General features: G+C 31.2%; 3 protein-coding genes across 4 annotated transcripts; 2 read left to right on the plus strand and 1 right to left on the minus strand.

Moving 5' to 3' along the window:
- Positions 1-397: 397 nt before the first annotated feature.
- LOC122606928 lies at positions 398-4683 on the plus strand. The gene is made up of 12 exons (XM_043779821.1): positions 398-750; positions 840-943; positions 1326-1421; positions 1551-1667; positions 1900-2146; positions 2246-2367; positions 2553-2914; positions 2996-3095; positions 3482-3541; positions 3626-3709; positions 3793-3909; positions 4221-4683. Exons 2-12 carry the CDS (start codon positions 881-883, stop codon positions 4524-4526), a joined length of 1674 nt encoding a protein of 557 aa, XP_043635756.1. The 5' UTR covers positions 398-750; positions 840-880; the 3' UTR covers positions 4527-4683.
- A 2482-nt stretch (positions 4684-7165) lies between these two features.
- LOC122608908 lies at positions 7166-7933 on the minus strand. Its single transcript, XM_043781979.1, has one exon. The coding sequence runs from the start codon at positions 7931-7933 to the stop codon at positions 7166-7168; it is 768 nt and encodes a 255-aa protein (XP_043637914.1).
- A 2518-nt stretch (positions 7934-10451) lies between these two features.
- On the plus strand, positions 10452-15464 carry LOC122607774. Of its 2 annotated transcripts, XR_006325095.1 has the most exons (3): positions 10452-10846; positions 13843-13934; positions 14916-15464. XR_006325095.1 is itself a non-coding variant. In XM_043780813.1 (2 exons), exons 1-2 carry the CDS (start codon positions 10783-10785, stop codon positions 15247-15249), a joined length of 354 nt encoding a protein of 117 aa, XP_043636748.1. In that variant the 5' UTR covers positions 10452-10782; the 3' UTR covers positions 15250-15464. The 2 variants fall into 2 exon arrangements, 1 of the variants encoding a protein (XP_043636748.1); XM_043780813.1 differs by lacking the exon at positions 13843-13934 and having other exon boundaries at positions 14960-15464.
- The last annotated feature ends 4343 nt before the right edge of the window (positions 15465-19807 follow it).

A 19807-nucleotide genomic window follows, 5' to 3' on the forward strand; every position in this document is an offset into this window, starting at 1 on the left:
CGTACCTCTACCAATGCCGCTGCTAAAACGCCGTAGCATATGACTAATTTCAAATAATGCATTTCCATTCTTTTAACGCAAAACAACCTCTTAATCACATATATTATAAAAATTATTTAGTTATTATATATATACACTTTAAGCAAGTAGAAAAGGTCCATATGCTTACACTGAAAAAGAAAGGGGACACGTTACTCCATGATGATACACAAGTTCAGTGTCACACCTTGTAAATCTTTCTCATGATCATCTATATCTATATCTATACATGATCATATATATATATTAATATATATACAAACACAAATCAAATGACATCTACCCTTTGACAAAAATAAAACAGAGGACTCTGTCTTTCCTTGTACATAACATTCAATAAATAAATAACAATTATAAAACTATATTGAACCATGAAGAAGCACACAGTTGTTTACAACTTCATTCATCTTTCTTTATTTCTCTCTCTTTGTTCACCCATGTATAATATATAATAATAATAATATAATATTCCATACTTGTTGTATTACTTCTTCTTCAATTGGGTATCCTTTCTTATCAACTTTCTTATATGTATATATGATTCCCACATATCAAGGCCAACACTCTCTTCTTGAAGATTGAACTTTTTCAGCCTTTTTTCTAGCATTTAGTATCTCACTCTTTGTTATACAGTATTTATTACTACTTAAAAGAATGGAATTCATTTGTCATATTAAAAAAGATGATCAAGAATGGGCCATTTGTTTAAAGGTCTGTTTCCTCTGTTTTTCTTTAGTCTTTTTCCAATTAATGTTCTTTTTCTTTTGATGATATTTGATTTGTGTTTTGTGTTTTTGCAGTGATCATTAATGTTTAAGTTGTTGTAAAGTTGTGTATAAAGATGAATACTAGAGTTAAGACAAATTTAAGGTCCATGAGAACAACTTCATTCAAAGATCAAAAGGTAATTAATTCAACTCATTTGTATTCATCATTTGCACCAAATTATGGTAAGAATTTAGATTATTCTTTGTGATAAAATTTCCAACTAGGATCTTGTATCAAATATGGGTCTTTTGTTTGCATAAAATTCAATTTTGGAGTGTGTTTTTAATCAAGTTTCTTAAAAGTAATTATGGGTTTCTGTGAAATGTTTTTCACATAATTGAAAGAAAAAAAAGGTGCTTACTTTAAATCTTATCCACAATATGTGCATGATGAGTGTAGCTTTCTTTCTTTATTGCACTATGATTCTTTTCTTGTAGCATCTGATTGTGATGTTCTTTATACATATTCAGCTTTAATATATTTATATTTATTCTTTTTATTTCTACAAAAAAAAAAAGGTTGATATGCCTAAGCAAATGCAAATGGAGAATGAGAAAACAAGCACAAGCAGAAGAGGTTCAGTGAGAGAGAGAAAGATGGCATTGCAACAAGATGTACATTGCTGTCACCATTGACTTTTAACATATATTTTTGTAATAGTTGGTATTTAATAATTTTTCTCAATTATTGAAAAAAATTTAATTTATGTTTGGTATTTTTTTTTCCCACCAAATTTATTTCAGGTTGAGAAGCTAAAGAAGAGGCTTAGACATGAAGAAAATGTTCATAGAGCTTTAGAAAGAGCATTTACAAGACCTTTAGGAGCTCTTCCGCGCTTACCGCCTTATCTCCCTTCTACGGTAAGTATTTTATTTTTAGTATTGTTAAATTTTGTATTATAAACTAGAATGTATATTGAAATCGATTTATTTTAATGACTGATTTAGAAATTGTCACAATGTGATCAGAACATACAATTTCTTGGTTGATGGGTTACCTACCTCAAATACCATCTGGCAAAAAAGCAAAATGCACTTTGGTTGCTAACTAGTTGTCATGATTCTAAAAGTTGTAAATTATGAATATTGGCAGACATTGGAGCTTCTAGCAGAAGTTGCTGTTTTGGAAGAAGAAGTGGTTAGGCTTGAAGAACAAGTGGTTCAATTTAGGCAAGGTTTATATCAAGAAGCTGTCTATATTTCATCTTCAAAAAGAAATCTTGAAAATGCACTTGATTCACAAGATTCAAATGATGGCAAAAATAAGGCTTCCAAGTTATCACCTCAAATTGAGGCTAATCCATCTACACCTGTTACCCAAAATTCGCCTATCTTTTCAGGTAATGCTTCATTTAAATGTATTAAGAAAACAAATTACCCTTAGTGAAATTATTTATTAAAAGTGACTTTTTTTCCTTTGATAATGTTGGTGGTAATAGAGAATCAGTCACCAAATGCCATAAGGAACAAGACTCGATCGCCCAATGTGAAATCTCAAAATGTGAGTACATTAGCAAGGAGATCACCATCCGGAAAGCGTTTAACTCCTCAAAAGTTACAGGTGAATTTAATTTAAGTTGATTGAGTTATAGTACAAATTGCAAAGAAAATGCAATGTACTATATGCTTTTTACGTAAATTTGATTAAATGCTTTTTACTCAAAAGTTATTTACATTTGCATTTTCTTGAATTTGCTCAAATTTTGATTGATTGTATTTATGTATCTGGATAAAATTTTTGAACAGTTTGAAGGCAAAACAATGGAGGCTGCAAATAAAGAGGGAAGAACCAATATAAGTACTCAAGAAAAAGGATCAGCATTATCAGGAGAAGATGATCCTAATAAAATTTCAGAAAGTATTTTGAAATGTTTGATGACCATTTTCATACGAATGAGTTCAACAAGGAGTAAAAGTATGACAGAAATGGTACCATCAATGACTTCAATTGAAGCTCTCGAAGAAACAGAAGCTAAAGATCCTTATGAAATCTCTTGTGAATATACAAAAACAGACATTGGGGTGTATAAACATTTATATGCAATTGAAGCAACCTCCATTAACAAAAACCGGACAAGCAATTCTATTTTTTTGATACAAAGATTAAAGTAAGAGCTACATAATTTCAAATTCCCAAGTTATTTTGACAATTTAGACAAATTTTTAATTTTAATTTCTTGATTCTACAGGCTCCTACTAGGGAAACTTTCATCTGTCAATTTAACGAATCTCACTCATCAAGAAAAGCTTGCCTTTTGGATCAACATCTATAACTCATGCATGATGAATGTAAGTGTCACATTTTTTTTTAATCCCTTCGTCCTTTAAATGTCAAATTTGATTTCCTGAGTCTTGTTCTTTCAACTTTGACCGTGAATATTTTTGTTTATGTTGTGAAACACTTGATATAAAATATACGAACGAATTGAGTTTTAAATGTACTCTTAATTAATATAACCTTGATCAACTAATATATAATACAAATAAAAATATTTACGGTCAAAGTTAATGCATAAAGACTTCGAAAGTCAAACTATGATTTTAATATAAGACAGCTTGAGGTTCTTTCTGTCACGTCAGTTCACCCGCTCATTTCACTTCTGTTCCAGAGAAAATGGGATTAAGTATTAGCAAAAAATTTGATCTTAATTTTTTCAAACTATCCAATTTATCAGGCGTTTCTTGAACATGGAATACCTGAAAGTCCAGAGATGGTTGTTCAACTTATGCAAAAGGTAATGTACTAATGTTATAACATTTAATTTTTAAACTCGTATGCATATATTTGATCCGTATATAATTGGTTCCTTACTCCACAGGCAACAATAAATGTTGGAGGTCACTATTTAAACGCAATCAGCATCGAACATTTCATATTGAGGCTCCCTTACCATTCAAAATATGTAAGTATAATTGATACTCCATTTTGTGGTCCAATTTTTAGCCTAAAGGATTTGATTTATATATGCTTTCGATATTTTATCAGACATTTGCCAAAGGCGTAAAAAATGATGAGATAACTGCAAGAAGCGTATTCGGGTTAGAGTTATCAGAACCATTAGTAACTTTTGCACTGTCTTGTGGAAGCTGGTCCTCCCCATCAGTAAGTTGTAGATAAGGTTCATTTAACACATTCTTAGTACAATAAATGAAAGAATAACAAACATTTATTAGAAAAGATTGTGATCTTTTGTTAAGTAGAATAGTTGCAGAAAAATGTAATCTTTAAGTACATTTTGAAATCTATTATGCATAACCAACTTATTTTAGGCCCGAAAAGATCATTTAAGGTTGTTTTTAATCAAATTTTTTTGTCTTTAAATTTATTTTCCAGCTTAAAAGAACTTGGTTAGGTAAATACATTCTCTCATAAAAATGAAATTAACTCATGCCCGATTATCTTAAAAAATGAAGGTAAGGATCTACACTGGATCACAAGTAGAAAATGAGCTTGAAGTCGCGAAAAAAGATTATTTGCAAGCTGCAATCAGGATTTCAACAACAAAAAAAATGGTAGTGATTCCGAAGTTATTGGATTGGTATATGCTCGATTTTGCAAAAGATATGGACTCATTGATGGATTGGGTATGCCTTCAATTACCAAATGAAGTTAGAAAAGAGGCAATGAAGTGCCTTGAGAGAAATAAAAGTGTACCCCTTTCATGTTGTCTTCGGGTACTACCTTATGAGTTTCGATTCAGGTATCTTCTGCACAAATAAGTATTTTTTTTTTGGGGGTTGGTCTTTTGAAGTTTTCAGAGTTATAGATTTATATACAGTTTGATAATACAAAATGGAAGTAGATATATATAATCCATTCACCCTTATTGTAATTATTATTATTCACTAAAGTGATATAAATTACTCATTTCTTTTAGTTATTACAGTAATAATTATATATATGAGCATGTTATTACAAATTTTGTTGTAAAAACAAATTGTTTGTTATGAAAAGCCCAGAGAGTTTGTAACAAGATGGCATATATTGAATGCAAACAATGAGATTCAGTTTAATTCTCAGGGCCCCTTTTGGTCATGAAGTTAGTTCATTCTGCATATTCATCAGCCATACCCATGTGTATACTTCACATTATATTTTATAAAGATAATGTATAGATATAGATAATAGATATAAAGATACATAATGTGGTTTACAAAGAAAAGGAACAAAGGAGAAATGGAGGTGGTCCTTGAAGAAAGGACAATGATAATATATCACTACAATGACAACCCATGTAACTAAATTCAAGCAAAGAACAAAAAGTGGTGTCTTTTTTGATATTTTTCAAGGTAGTGGGGGCATATATTATTGTTCTTTCATACTCAGACTTAACTGTAATATATATGTTTTTTTTCTTTATAGTTATAGTGGAAAGAAGTAGTACTATGAGTGGTTCTTGATTCTTGTATAAATGGTGACAAAGGATAGACAATGAAGGGAAATGGTACTTTGTGGTTGTCTTACTTGAACTTTCATGTTTGTAGCAATGGACCCTTTATTTTAGCATTTGCCACATTCTACCTCTTTGTCATTACTAACATACATGATAAAGAATATAGGTACATTTATAGTTGCATACATATATATAGAAAAACAATTATTGGATAAAATTTGTGTTGCAAACATCTCAAAGTGCATGTCATAACTAAACACACATAAATTTTTTTTATAACTCGGACTGGATACATTTGAACACCATTGTAGCTTAAAGTTTACAAATTGTATTAAACATCATTCTTTGTTCTTATTTTTATCTGGCCTAAAAGAAAAAATTTATCTTACTTGTATCTAGTTGTAGACCTAAATCCCAATACATTTTAAAAAAATATGGAAATTTTTTTTATGAAATTATACCATGTAAAAGTGATTACTTGATGAAAAAATAAATGAACTATTGAGATTTGAGATTGATTTTTTAACTTAAAATACATGAGTTTTTAATATGAGTATGAAATTTGAATATGCTACATTGCTACAGATAAAACAGATTGGATTTTTAAGCCCAAAGAATAGTGGGCTTTGGTTGCGAGACTTATACCTGGATGACTCGATTTAATCTAAATCTAATCTAAATCTAAACTAATATATGGTCCGTTTATTAAGTTCAGTAGTATAACAAATCTAACCCCTAAAATGTTGGTCAAGGTCACTCGAAGTGACGCAAGGATTATTTGATGTTAAATTAGATATGTTAGCTTTTATTAATAAAAGGTTAGTCCGATGTAATTATCTAGAGAAATTTGCGTGTAACATAATAAAGATCTGAATACATTGACATCTTTTATGAATCTTAATATGAATTTCAAAAATAATAATTCGATCTTATATATCTAAGGATACACAAACTTTGATAATATACTATTTGTTTGGACACAACCACGAATCTAGTAGCTAGAAAGTAAATTTTGTGTTCAATGTATATGCATAATGCATCTTTTGTATCATGTTACTATACATATAGGACCCATAATTATAATTACTATTACTATATACTAATAATGTTCTTAACAGAAAAACACATGGGCTATTAAAACATATGTAGAACTGTTCATATATCAATGATTTCTTGACGATTACAAATTAGTTGGTCACGTTTTAAATAAGTCACTGATTGATCAGTAGGGGTGTTCAAAGTCGGATATCCAAAACTTTGGATATCTGAACATTGAATTTCCGAATTTTCGGATAGTGGATTTCATCAACATCCAAATGTATATCCGAAATTTCGGATATTTCAATATCCGAAAATATCCGAAATTCCGGATATACGAAATTTTCGGAGATCCAAACTATCCGAATTTTAAGAAATATATATATATTTTTCCGGATATTTTCGGATAATGACTATAAATTTCTCGGATAATTTCGGATATTTTTTGATATTATATAATAAAATGTTGAATTGTTTTTATTAAAAAATAAGGTTTTCGGAAATCTAAAATCACTATCCGATCCGATGAAATTTCGGATAAAATCGGATCGGATTTTTGGATTTTCGTATAATGGATTCGGATACGGATAGTTTTGAACACCCCTATATAGTATGTCACAACAACGGAACGGAAATATCATTTACAAAGTACACATCAAATTATACTAACTGTGATTTTGTGTCAAATTGCGTTGAATAAGCTTTATCTTGTACGTGCTACAAATGTGAAGAAATTGACAAATCTGAAATCTAATTATAGATATAGATCGAGATAAATAATAGCTAGTTTTTTATTAGAATCAAGCTAGCTCAACAACCCTAATCAAAACCGTTTGGACATATAACTATCAAAATGTTTAAGTGATCGATGAGGGTTATATATAGGGTACTCTTTGATGTAAGAATAAATTTATCACGTACATATTCTTATCGTTTAAACCATAATCCTCCAAGAATACCTTGCTTATATGGAAGAAATGTTTTCTTCTTCATCTCATTTAAATTTACACGGTTTAAATTGTAATGTAGCTCATGAGGTGACACCCGCCTACCTCTTTTTGATACCGAACCAGATTCACACGAGTTCTTGGTCGAGTATTTCTTCAAAGGGTCTTTTTCTGATGCTCTACCATCTGAAGCACTTCTAAACAAAAACATATCTTTGAAACTCCATCTTTTCGTACCATTATCAGGCAAATGAGCACGAGTGGATACAGGCATCACATTCGCACTAATTTGTTTTTCTCGACGGTAATTTGAAGCCCCTATGGGCGACAAAGATCTTGTTCTTCTACTTTTTGAAGAAGGTAAACGAGATGATGAAAATCCTTTCTCTCTTCCTCTTTCTCTATCTAATTTATGTGGCGGATGATGAACGGTCTTGATTACACCTCCATGGAATAAATCTTCAGCAGGAATTGAAGAGTCATTACTAAAAGGACAACTTACATCGAATGAAAAATCATTTTCTAATAAATTGTTATCAGGTGTTTTTGAAACACCAGGTTTCTCCTCCCAAATAAACGGAACAGTTGCTAGACAACTGTTCTGTTTATAATGGGAAGAGTCTAATAACTCATCCATTTCACAATATAACTCCGTGAGGCGAGTGGGACTAGACGGAACACTAGCATAGTAATGACGATCATGTGATGAAGAGTTGAAGTGGGAATGCATTGCTGGAGCGATTTCCATAGTGGTGTGTTTATGAATTAAGTGTGAGAAGTAGTTACGTACATTTTATAGTTATAATTAGTGACCAACGAGTTAAATTGGGGAAGAATGAGGGAAGTTGCCAAATGTAGTTGACCGTAAATTTGATATGTACGTCTTAAAAAAAGAACAATAGGGGCCGGGTACGCGTCATTTCTTGTATACTTATTTAATTTTTAAAAAGAAATGACACAATTGTGAGAAGGCTGGGTTCTGCAAAATACATTTTTTAAAGAGTAATTCAATACACTAGATACGTACTTTGAATGTGCAAAATAAATTTTTTAAACAAAGATTAATATTGATGCTTGTTTTATTTTTATTTAACATCATACATAACCCCATATTTAAATAGAGTTGAAAACCGTGTTTTCTTTTATTTTACATTGTTTAATTGTTATTATATATATATGTTGCACAAGCATATAGAGTCACATATAAAAATCGATTAATTTAGGATATAAGAAAACCTATGGTAGCGTTTATCACATGTTGAATTATGGAGCAAGCATCACTGCCTTAATTGGTATTTTTTATTTGAGGTTACATTTTAAAAAACAAAAAATAATGGAGAATCATGTATTTATTTAAATTTATGGGTTGTCCTCTATCTCACACTTGGTTTTATAATTGTAAAATTCATAGGGGTCAATATATTTATTTAAAATTTATATAAATATTAAAATATTTGTATGTTAGGGGTTCCCTATCTAAGCTTAAATAAAGAAACAACCCCATACTCACTTTTCCATATATATATATATATGTATATAGTGAAAAGTTATTTGAGAGCCCCCCCTTTTTTTTAGAACCTTTGAGAACTTTTCAAATCAAGCTCAATCGATAATTATTCTTTACATGAAAATTGTTTTTTAATTGTTTTTTTGAATAACTTATGTGTAATTTTGAAGTTTATAATCACTACAAGAAAAATGTTAATTGGTGACGACTTTGCTTAGTGACGATTAAAATTTGGTCACTAATAACCTCAATTAGTTATCATTAAGAAAAAGTGGTCACTAAATTTGGCCACTAAACAAACTTAGTGGCCAAAAAATAACATTTTTTCGTCTCTAAACAAAATTAGTCACGGACCTTTAGTCACGAAGAATGACAAAAAGTGACCATTTAAAATTTGGTCACTAATTTATCATAATGACCAAATTTTCGTCACTAATTTTGTTTAGTGACCAAATTTTGGTCATTATGATAAATTAGTTACCAAATTTTAAGTCGTCACTTTTCGTCACTAAAGGTCCGTGACTAATTTTGTTTAGAGACGAAAAAATGTTATTTTTTGGCCACTAAATTTGTTTAGTGACCAAATTCAGTGACCACTTTTTCTTAATGGTAACTAAATGAAGATATTAGTGACCAAATTTTAGTCGTTACTAAGTAAAGTCGTCACTAATCAACATTTTTCTTGTAGTGAATTGTGCGGAGGCATGGATTATCATCCGTTATACAATTATGTGGAGATTTGGATTCTTGATCACATGTGCACGAATATTGCTATCATTACATGTGGTCGACTTGCGTACATGTGATCATAGCAATATTCGTGTACATGTGATCAAGAATCAAAATCTCCAAATAACTGTATAATGAATGATAATCCATGTTCCACACCACCCGTCGTCGCCACCATCACGTTACATGATTACACTTCTATAAAACAAAATCTGGTTGGTTAGAGGAGCCAAGCATTTCTTAATCCCCTACTAGCTTCATCTTTTAACTAAGGTTTGAATTTTGACTCCTAACTCATTATAATGGACTGAACACAAATGGAATCCACCAATTAATTTGGATCAAATCCAAAACAAACAACAAGGGCCCAAAAATCATTATGACGCGTTGATTTACATCCCCTAATCGGCATTTGACTTAATGATTCACGGAAAGGGATTTCCTAAAGTTCTTCTAACTTGACTAATTAAGTTGGGAAGATCTAGACCTTTGTATAAAAATCAAGGGCGAAGATTTAAATATAAAGTTTTAAATCTTAACCTTTGATTATCCAAATGTCAAGATTTGAGAGAACTTTAGGGAATCTTTTCCCATGATTCAAATATACACAAGTGGGTGAACAAGACCGACAAATGAATTTCAAAAATGATAAAGAAAAAGGGATAAGTATCTTGGAATGTAACACACTTTAGACGAATGTCTATAGTAGGAAATAATTAAAGTTGTGTGTATTGTATATAAATAACTTTAAAAAATGTTTATTGTATGTAAGAAAATATACGTTGCAACCATATAGAGGTGCCACTTGTCTAATTTTAATTGGTTGAATACATTTTTTACATACAATAAACATTATTTTCGAGTTATTTACATACAATACACACAACTTTAGTTATCTCATACTATAGACATTCGTTCAAAGTTTGTTACATTCTAAAATACTTATAAGAAAAAACAAGCCCATTAGAAGAAAAAACTTATATAATACTAAAATAACAAGAAGGATGTTGCCAATGCCATTGCAACTCTCCAACTTTTTAACCCACACTCATTTTAACCAATCACATAATCGATGTTATCTCAATTATTCTTTTTTAACCTCCAAATCCTCAATTGAAGGCACCACCCAATCCTTATCCTCCTACCTTAAATTTGCTTTTACCTACAACCGTTAAAATGCTCAAACGCAACGAGCATTATCACGGGTAGACGTTGGTTCCAAACCAGTAAGGGTTAGCTCAATCCTCTAACCCACATAGGGGTGGGCCTGAGTTACGCTGTGGGTTGGGCCAACCCATGCTCTAAGTAAATATTTAGAGTACACTAATGTAAAAACTGCTAAAGCAGAATGTTTTTCGAAAATGATGGTTCTGTTACTTGTGTACAGTCGCTCCCAGGCTTCAATTTCGACACAACAGTCAACAGGTACGGATGAGATGACCGATTTTTATATGTACTTTGTTTTATTAGCAATAAAGGTTATCAGAATTCAGAAGTTAAATTGATGATATATTTGGAAAAGTATGGGTTTATATTGGACTTCATAGAAATTGTAAACATATATTTATACTTAAATACATAATTATAGATACACCCCTTGTACTTGAAAAGAAATGCAAACACAAACAAATTGTTTTTTTATATAACTCTCACACATTCATATGACACTTTATGGTTTAAGATGAACATCATAATCAAAACCAGAATGACCATCCATGTAATTCATATACTCGTATCTAGGGGTGTTCATCAAACCGTCAAAACCGGATCAAACCGGGGTACTTGAATTGGTTTGATCGGATTGAGTTGTTAAAGTCTGGTCTGACGTTTTAATATTTGAAAAACCGGGTTCCTTGGTCCGGTTAAGGTTTGAGCAAAACGTAAACCGTCAAAAACCGGACCGGACCAAAAGATATATATGTTTATATATAATATATTTACTTCACATATTTATCAACTTTTACCGAAGATATTCTATTTATATATTTTTAATATTATGCGCAATATATTATCAGGTATTTTAGTTCAGATATATTATAAAAAAATTTTTTGGTAGACAATTATAAGATATTCTAATAAACATTTATTTATATTATATAAATATATTTCTTCTTTCATTCTTTCCTATTTTTAGTTTATCCTTTTATTTTTTTCATCTTCATTACTCCACTATTTTCCACTCAAAGATCAAAATTATAAGACTCGAGTCCTTCATCACCTTTAATATTTCATATTTTGTGAGTATAAAACACAATATAATTGTAACTTTATTAGTGTTTTTATTAATAATATTAAGATCATAGTGTTCGTGATATTTATTTGAGTAATAAAAGAAATAAAAAATATATATATATAAGGACCGGCTTACATGGTTTGGTTTGGTCCGGTTTGACAACACACCTGGTCCGGTTTGGTTTGAAATAAGTTGAAACCGTGAATCTTGGTTTGGTTTGAGATTTAGTCAAAACCGAACCAAACCGGACCACGAACACCCCTACTCGTATCAGTAACATTTTGTTGACATATTATATATGGATTTAAGAAGTAAATTATAACATTATTACAACAAAATATTTACAAAAAGTTAAAAGAAGATTTCTGAGTTGATCAAGACACACTTTCTATGATTTTTGGGGCTCGATAGACCAAATGACTAAATTCATATATCACATACTCATTTGCTACATTTTGTATATACGGAGACTAATAACCAAATCTGATTACTATAAAACTAAGCTCACCAACTCTAATCACAATCTTTTTGATAATTGTGGAAATGTTTTGGAAATTTAGCATATTCTTTAATGCATTAATTTCACAAATTTCACATCTTGTTATCAATTAAAAGACAATCCTCCTAGAATGCTTTGCTTATATGGAAGAGAAGTTTTCTTTTTCATTTCATTAGAATTTGCACGGTTCAAGTAGTTGTAATGAAGCTCATGGGCCGACACCCGACCCCTTCTTTTCGATACCGATCCAGATTCGCTTGAGTTGTTGTTCCTTGTTGAGTATTTCTTCAAAGGGTCTTTATCCATTGCTCTTCCGTCTGAAGCACTTCTAAATAAAAAGAAATCCTTGAAACTCCATCTTTTCGACCCGTTTTGTTGTTGAGGACGAGTAGGAGTAGATGGAACCTTTAAATCCATAGTCATTTGTTGTTGTTGTTGTTCACGTCGATAATCTGAAGCCCCAAGTGGTGACAATGATCTTGTTCTTCTACTTCTAGAAGATGGTAAACGAGAATTAGACGAAAATCGTCTCTCTCGTCCTCTTACACTTTGTTGTGGAGGATCAATAGTCTTGATAACACCTCCATGGAATAAATCTTCGGCCGCAACTGAATCCTTACCAAAATGGCAACTTACATCAAATGAAAAATCATTTTCAGATGATTTTGTAGGTGTTTTTGGAACACCTGGCTTTTCCTCCCATGCAAACGGAACAGTTGCATGACAACTGTTCTGACTAGCATGGGAGGCGATCAACAACTCATCAAATCGACAATAAATTTCAGTCATTCGAGTGGGACTCGAATGAGGACTAGAGTAGAAGGAGGCACCACTATGTGATGTGGAATTGAAGTCGAAATCCATTGCGGGTGCAATTTCCATAATTGTGTTTTAGTTATTGAAGAAAGTGAGAATAACCGTAAATGGAAGGTAGGTAGTTATAAGAGATTTAGGAGTTGAATTTAGGAAGAAGGGAAGAAGGTCCAAATAGCCAAATATGTTGACTGTAAAATTAGTTGCAAACTTTGTTAAAAAACATATATTTTCTTTAATGAAAAATAAAATAAAATAAAATATGGTAGTTTGAAGTCTCGGTTGCCGTCTTGTTATTTGTTTAGTACGTGCTTTCTACAACCTTTCGTTTGTTGTCGTTTGTTGCACGTGGGTTCTACAAGCTTATGAGAACTAACATTCTTTAACTACTCATAATATGAACAAAACTTTAGAATATCATATTTCACATGTTTGAATATTTAATTGAGTTTGTATATGGATGGATCGATGATATGGTTTATATATTAGACATTATGAGTAGTACGTAGTTGTTCGTGTAAGAGACTATGATCTGAGTAGCTGATATAGAGCTTATTTTGTATTATCTTTTAACTAATTTATTTTTCCATGAATGAAATCTATAATTTCACAAAAAATTTAATAACTGTTTTTTAATTTACTTTCAATAAATAAATATCAAAACAACTATTTTTCCAAATATAAATAAAAACGTCTTCTAACTTTTCTTTAAAAAATAGATAGGTAGAAATCACCTGATCTCATATATCGTCTTACTATCCAGAGGACGTCTTTTAACTTAATTTGAAATTTTCTTAAATCGCAATAAATATAATCGTCTATTGTAACAAATATTTGTCTAAATAATAACTTTTTCATTTGATTTGTGTCAAGTAGAACGAGATGGGTACCCGCGCAATGCAGCGACGGTGACGGTAACGGGTAGTGCTAGTGGCGGTGGTGGTAACGATATTGTTATTAATCTAAAAGTAATTGATGTAAATGGTAGTGTAGTTATTTTATGGTTAAGAGATGTATCTTTTGTAAATAACTTTATTAAGAATATTATAGAGATATAAGGTGAAAATATTTAAACTAATGAATAAAAAAGATAGTTAGTTTTGGTAAATATGGGTGTAAAATATTTTAGGGATATATTGGGTAGATTTAGTGTGTGAGTTAGGAATGTGTTAAAAATTAAAGGTATTTTGGATATTTTAAAGGTAAAGAGTTGAAAAGAGAGGAAAGTAGATTGTTTATTAATAGTATATATATACATAACATGTTACTTTTAGTTTTAATGTTATATGCACAGATATGTAAGTAACTATTTCAGTTGATTTAACTAAGAGTAGGAATAACAGATTATTATTATCTATTTTTTTTGTTATTATTGGGATAACAAATGTTTTTCTAACTTTTTAATTAGTTTTAATTTGCTTGTATAGTCGTATAGTATAACAACGTAAGCATAATATTTAGTGGTATTCAAATAAATCAATTAAAGAATAACTAGTGTAAATAGATTACGAGGATAATTTAGACAAATATCTCATCCCAAATGAATAACTTTTCGGAGAGAATAAATTTCTATAAAAAAGTAAGGATAATTGTTATAAAGATTTTGCTAACCATTTCCCTTAAATAAAGTTATAAGATTATAAGTAAATTAAGTAATTAATACGTATGTAGTAACATAGAATAATCATAAATATTTTGTTATACTAATATTTTAAAAACAACAACTTCTTTACTTTCACATGCATAAGAGTAAAGACTAAAGAGTCTGCTAACGTCTTCTAATTTTTATTTAAAAAGGAGATATGTACCTCCTTTTTACGCCTATTTCCATATAATTATTGCAACAACTTCTAATTTAAGATGTTCATCTCCCATGGCCTTAGATCAAACTTATGACCTTTATCTTCAGAGGCAAAGGTTCTAACCACTGATCCAAATTCCATCCACAGTTGGTTTTAAAATACTCCATGTCAACTAAAGGTGCTTTTGGCAGAAGTTGAAGGTTTGAACACAAAAATTGCCAAGTTGAATTACAAGCTTAGAGAATTCAAAAAGGAAGAGGAGATAAAACTCAAAACCCAGAATGAAGAATCAATATTAAGCGCATCCATTGCTATTCTTAAGAACAGGGTCGAAATGGCTAAAATTGCTAAAGAAATGGGTTGTAAGCATGCGGGTTGGAATATCAAAACCTGGGAAAAGACTTTGGCTGGTCTGGTTATCAAAGAAGTTACCAATGATATTTCATCTCCTTTAATTTGCTCAAAAAGTCTAAAAGGCTAAAAAAGAAAGATGCAGGAGGAAAGGGTTTTTCAGAAGATGATGAGGATACAATCCAGATTGAATAGTAGTAAGGATACTACTTTTTAATGATCCCTGATGTTTGTTTAGTTATGTATGAACTTGATCTTTTTTCTATTTTCGTTGAACGTTCGTGTCCCCAATAAATAATGTTTTAAACTATGTTACGTTTGTTATCGAAATGTCAGGAGACTATTTCATATAACATATTTGCGTGTGATGAATTTGTATTTTATGTATTCTTTCGAGAAGCATCTTTCCAACGAAAAGACATGACTATTTGGATATGACCTTTAACTACCCAACAATAAAATCTCTTTTTCTCTATTTATTTTCTCTCGATCTTCCTATTCTTCTCCACTTCACTTTTTCAGTTTTGCAAGATTATCTTTCTCCTCGTAGCTATTATCATGTCAGACTTTCCTACCCAGGTAATATCCATTAGATCTATTTGTTATATTTTCCATTATATGCCTTTTTATCTTTACTTATCTACGCACAGGCTTCCGAAAGATTCAAAGAGTTATCTGAGGAGATTTCGAAGAAACAAGACAAAATTTTTAAAGATCTAGGGGAATGTATGAACCTGTCCGCACAGATTCGTGATGACCATCAAGGACTAACCCTAAAGACCATAGGTCGATGGGGAAAAGTTGTATGACGTCCAAGAAGAACTCAGGAAGGCTAAGGGGAACGCTTTAGTTCTACAGACTGTGGTTTCTAAGTTCAAAAGACTTCATCCAGAAATTGATGAAACCAACGGAAATTAATTTTCCTAATCTTAATTGATGAATCTTCTGTAGTTCTTTTCTTTTTGGGATTGATGTATGTGTTTCCATATTATGAATAATATATTTGTTTTCTTTAAATATATTGTTCGTATTAAAAATAATTTCGATGGGTTTAACTATTCTGGAATGGTTGTGGTGTAATGTGGTTTATGTAGGCCATTTTGAACTTATGCTGTAATAATTTTCTAATTTCCTAGTTTTAACTAACTGTCCCCGGTATTTAGGAATTTTTTGAAATATGGTTGAGATATTTCAGGGATCTTGGCTTATTTATGTCTTAAACACTTTTGGAATTTATTATCTATCTCACCCTAAACATGGATTGTTCTAAAGCTGTTGACATTCCTAATACAAATTCTAGGCAATCCAAACAAAGTCATGATGATATTTTTCCTCAGAATCTTAGCGAAATCAAAGAAGAATTTGATTCAGTAAGTTTTATTTTTTACTTCTCTATTTAGATTATTTCTAAAATTTTTGATTGTCTTATTTCATATTCTAGAAACTAAAACAAATGATTGACTGCTACGAACATCAACTACGAGACAAGGATTTGACCATTGCTCGTCTATGTAAACTTTCTATTGTTCAAAAGGAGGCATTAAATGATGCATTAGAAGAGATATCTAATGCTAAGTCCAAACTACATGAGAATATTGCTAAGTATCATGCAGAACATGAGGCATTATTAAGAGCCTATCATACAGATATTGCTATTCAAGTCCTAGAAGCCAAACTATTGATGGCAGCAGAGACTAATACTATGGGTTTTGAAAATCCTAATTGGGATGCTACCAAGTGGAGCGATTCACTGTTGAAATTAGAAGATTCGTTTGCGAAAGAAGCATTTGCTAGCAAATTAAAACAATATAGAAAATCTTTGCAATTATTCTAAATTGTGTACCTTCCTTTTTTCAAGAATAGCGTTTGCACTTTTAGTAAAGCACTTCAATTTCCGCATCTCCTCTTTACGATCCTGCATTTATTAGATATCCTCCAAACAACATCTAAGCGATTAGTTTTACGATACCTCGTAATTAATGCTTCTTACACGCTTTGATTGAATAGTTAGCGTTCAGCGTGTCGATTCATTTTGCTTGTTCTACTTATTTATATCTAAGATAACAAGGCTTCACACATAGAATTTTATGCCTAGAAATCATATCAAAATTATTTTTCTTTCTCTATCAATATCTATAACAATTCCATGGAGGGGGAATCATCTTTTGGTCGTAAAACTCCTAAGAGGCTTAGAAATCAGTCTATTTCTGTAAGTATTTCACTTGACCATGTATTTTAATTTCTTATCGATTTCTAAAAAGTTTTTATTTCATCTTTGCAGCTTATTGAAAGACTGTCTAATGCTTATGAAGCAGAAATCAGGTGTAAGGATGAAATGATTAGAAATGCTAATCGGCTTTTGAATTCAATTATGGATACTAGAAATCAAACTCTAAGAGAAATGGAAAGTTTGAAGAAAGAACTTAACGATACCAGGGCAGAGGTTAGTAATTTGAAGAACTTCTTGAGTTGGTTGAAAGTCAAATATCCTCAGATATTTGGGGAGAATGTATCATTAGAATAAAGCAAAGCAGGAACTCATGTCAAACCTCCTTTCCATGATCCACACAATAGGAGGCCCATCCCCTGATTCTAGTAACAATTTATTAGTTCCATGATATTAAGTTAAGATTTTTGATCTCATACCTCTTTTCTTGATTGATCACTATGTGGATCTCTTGGATTTTTTCCTTGTTTTTGTTTCCTGTATGAAGACATTGATCCCAGCAAACGATAATTAATCTAATCATTAGTTTTTTGGCCAAAATTTAATCGTTTGAAACTTAATAGAGAGATTATCCCTATTTTTTAAGGTGACCCTTTATGATCACGAACCAAATGAATTGATTGTAAACTAATGAACAACCGTTTGAAAATTCTTAACCACGAGGGTTTCCCATAATTAAGAATTTATAACATACGACCCGGGTGAAATGAGGTGTAATGTTAACCTCGACGTTTGAGAAGGTGAGCCCTTCAACCTAGGACTAAAATTTTTGTTTAACCCACTGTAATCCGTTTGTAGGATCTTAGACTTATGTAAAGTTGTCCCGACTCAGGATCTGTACCTTGGGTAGCAGCTTATGATCTTTGTTTTGTTAGGATCTTGTACGTTGTTGATCCTGAATGTTGATGATCCTGCACTAGAATTGCAAGACAAAACACAGCTAGAATAGACACTACCCCTTTTGGTTAATGCCACTCCGATGCTCAAATTAGTATTACTGTTATAGTGATTAGAATAACAACTTTCTATTGATAGTAAGCTTTGAGATGGATTGCATTCCATGCTCTTGGAATCATTCTACCTTTTGGGTATTGGAACCGTTAGGATCCTCATCTGTTTTTGTTAGGAAGTATTTCATCTAACAAACCTTCGTGTATTAAGAAGTATTTCATCTACCTTTTGTGTTTTGCTTTGGAAATCATTTTTTGCCAGTGTCCAATTTTTGTTAGGAAGTATTTCATCTAACAAACCTTCGTGTATTAATCTCCATAATTTGTAACTAAACGCTACGCTTTCTTTAGTTTTGTGACAAAAAAAACTCCATGAAAAATACACCATTTAGTTCTTTCAGTATAAAACTTTTTGGGTATTGTTTTTGGCCAATTAACCTTGTCCCCCAGACCTTTCATTATTGTTATAAGTCCGGTCATATCGGTGGTAAAATGATAATCAGATTATTGTAAATATTTTCTAAAGTTTTTACCTTTGTTTTGCATACCTGAATCTTTTTGGATTTTGCTAAGTGGCTTAGCTTTCAACAAATTCTTTTTGACTTTTGCCTTCTTTTTGTCTCCAAAGCCTGCCGAGTAATTCTTCACCGAATTATTTGATTTTTGAACTAATTTTTCCATTGATTCGTCGACTCGATCAAAATACCTCTTCCATGCAGCAGCTAGATAAGGATCTACAAAAGGTATGCCTTCAGTATTCCCTTTCAAGTTCTGTTCAGCCAGGAATCTTGCATTTTCAGGAGGGTTCCTTAGACTTTCTTTTACATAAGGATAATCGTAGACCAGATCAAAAGAAGAAGAATTTTGGGATTGCTCAGACATGATTTTTGTTTGAAAAGAAATTTTTTTTGTGAGATGTAGAAATTTTCTTTTTCGAAATGAAATGTTTGACGATTGTAAAATTATTTGTCAAAACACCTTTTTTGCCCCATGGTGGGCTCCAAATTGTTTCGGTCAAAAATTACCTAAGATAATTTTAGAAAGGATTTTAGACAACTCAAGAATCGAAGATTTGTAAGTGGGGTTTGGTGTTCAAGGATCTTCAATAAAAAAGGAAAGTTTTCTTAACAAAAATTACTAAACTATGAGTTTGGGTTTAAAAAGAGTTTTAAGAAGATCTTTGAGATAGAAATACTTCGAGTAATTAAGAAAACGGTTGAAGATAACGTAAAGTAATGCAGATTAAAACTAAGCATTTAAGCAATGTGATAAAGAAAATGTGGTAAAGAATAATAACACCAGAATTTTGTTGACGAGGAAAAACCCTTGATCCAGTTAAGTGATAATGATCTTACGTAAAAAACCCCGGGAGGATGCAATCGACCCTCTAGCTGTTCTCTTATTTTACTCTTGTTTGTGAACGATTACAACGAAAAGAATGAATAACAATTGAATGAGTGAATAACAATTGCTACTTAATTAAATTATGGTTGCTTGAACGATGAATTGAT

Source organism: Erigeron canadensis, chromosome 7, assembly GCF_010389155.1.
Source record: "Erigeron canadensis isolate Cc75 chromosome 7, C_canadensis_v1, whole genome shotgun sequence".
Taxonomy (NCBI): domain Eukaryota; kingdom Viridiplantae; phylum Streptophyta; class Magnoliopsida; order Asterales; family Asteraceae; genus Erigeron; species Erigeron canadensis.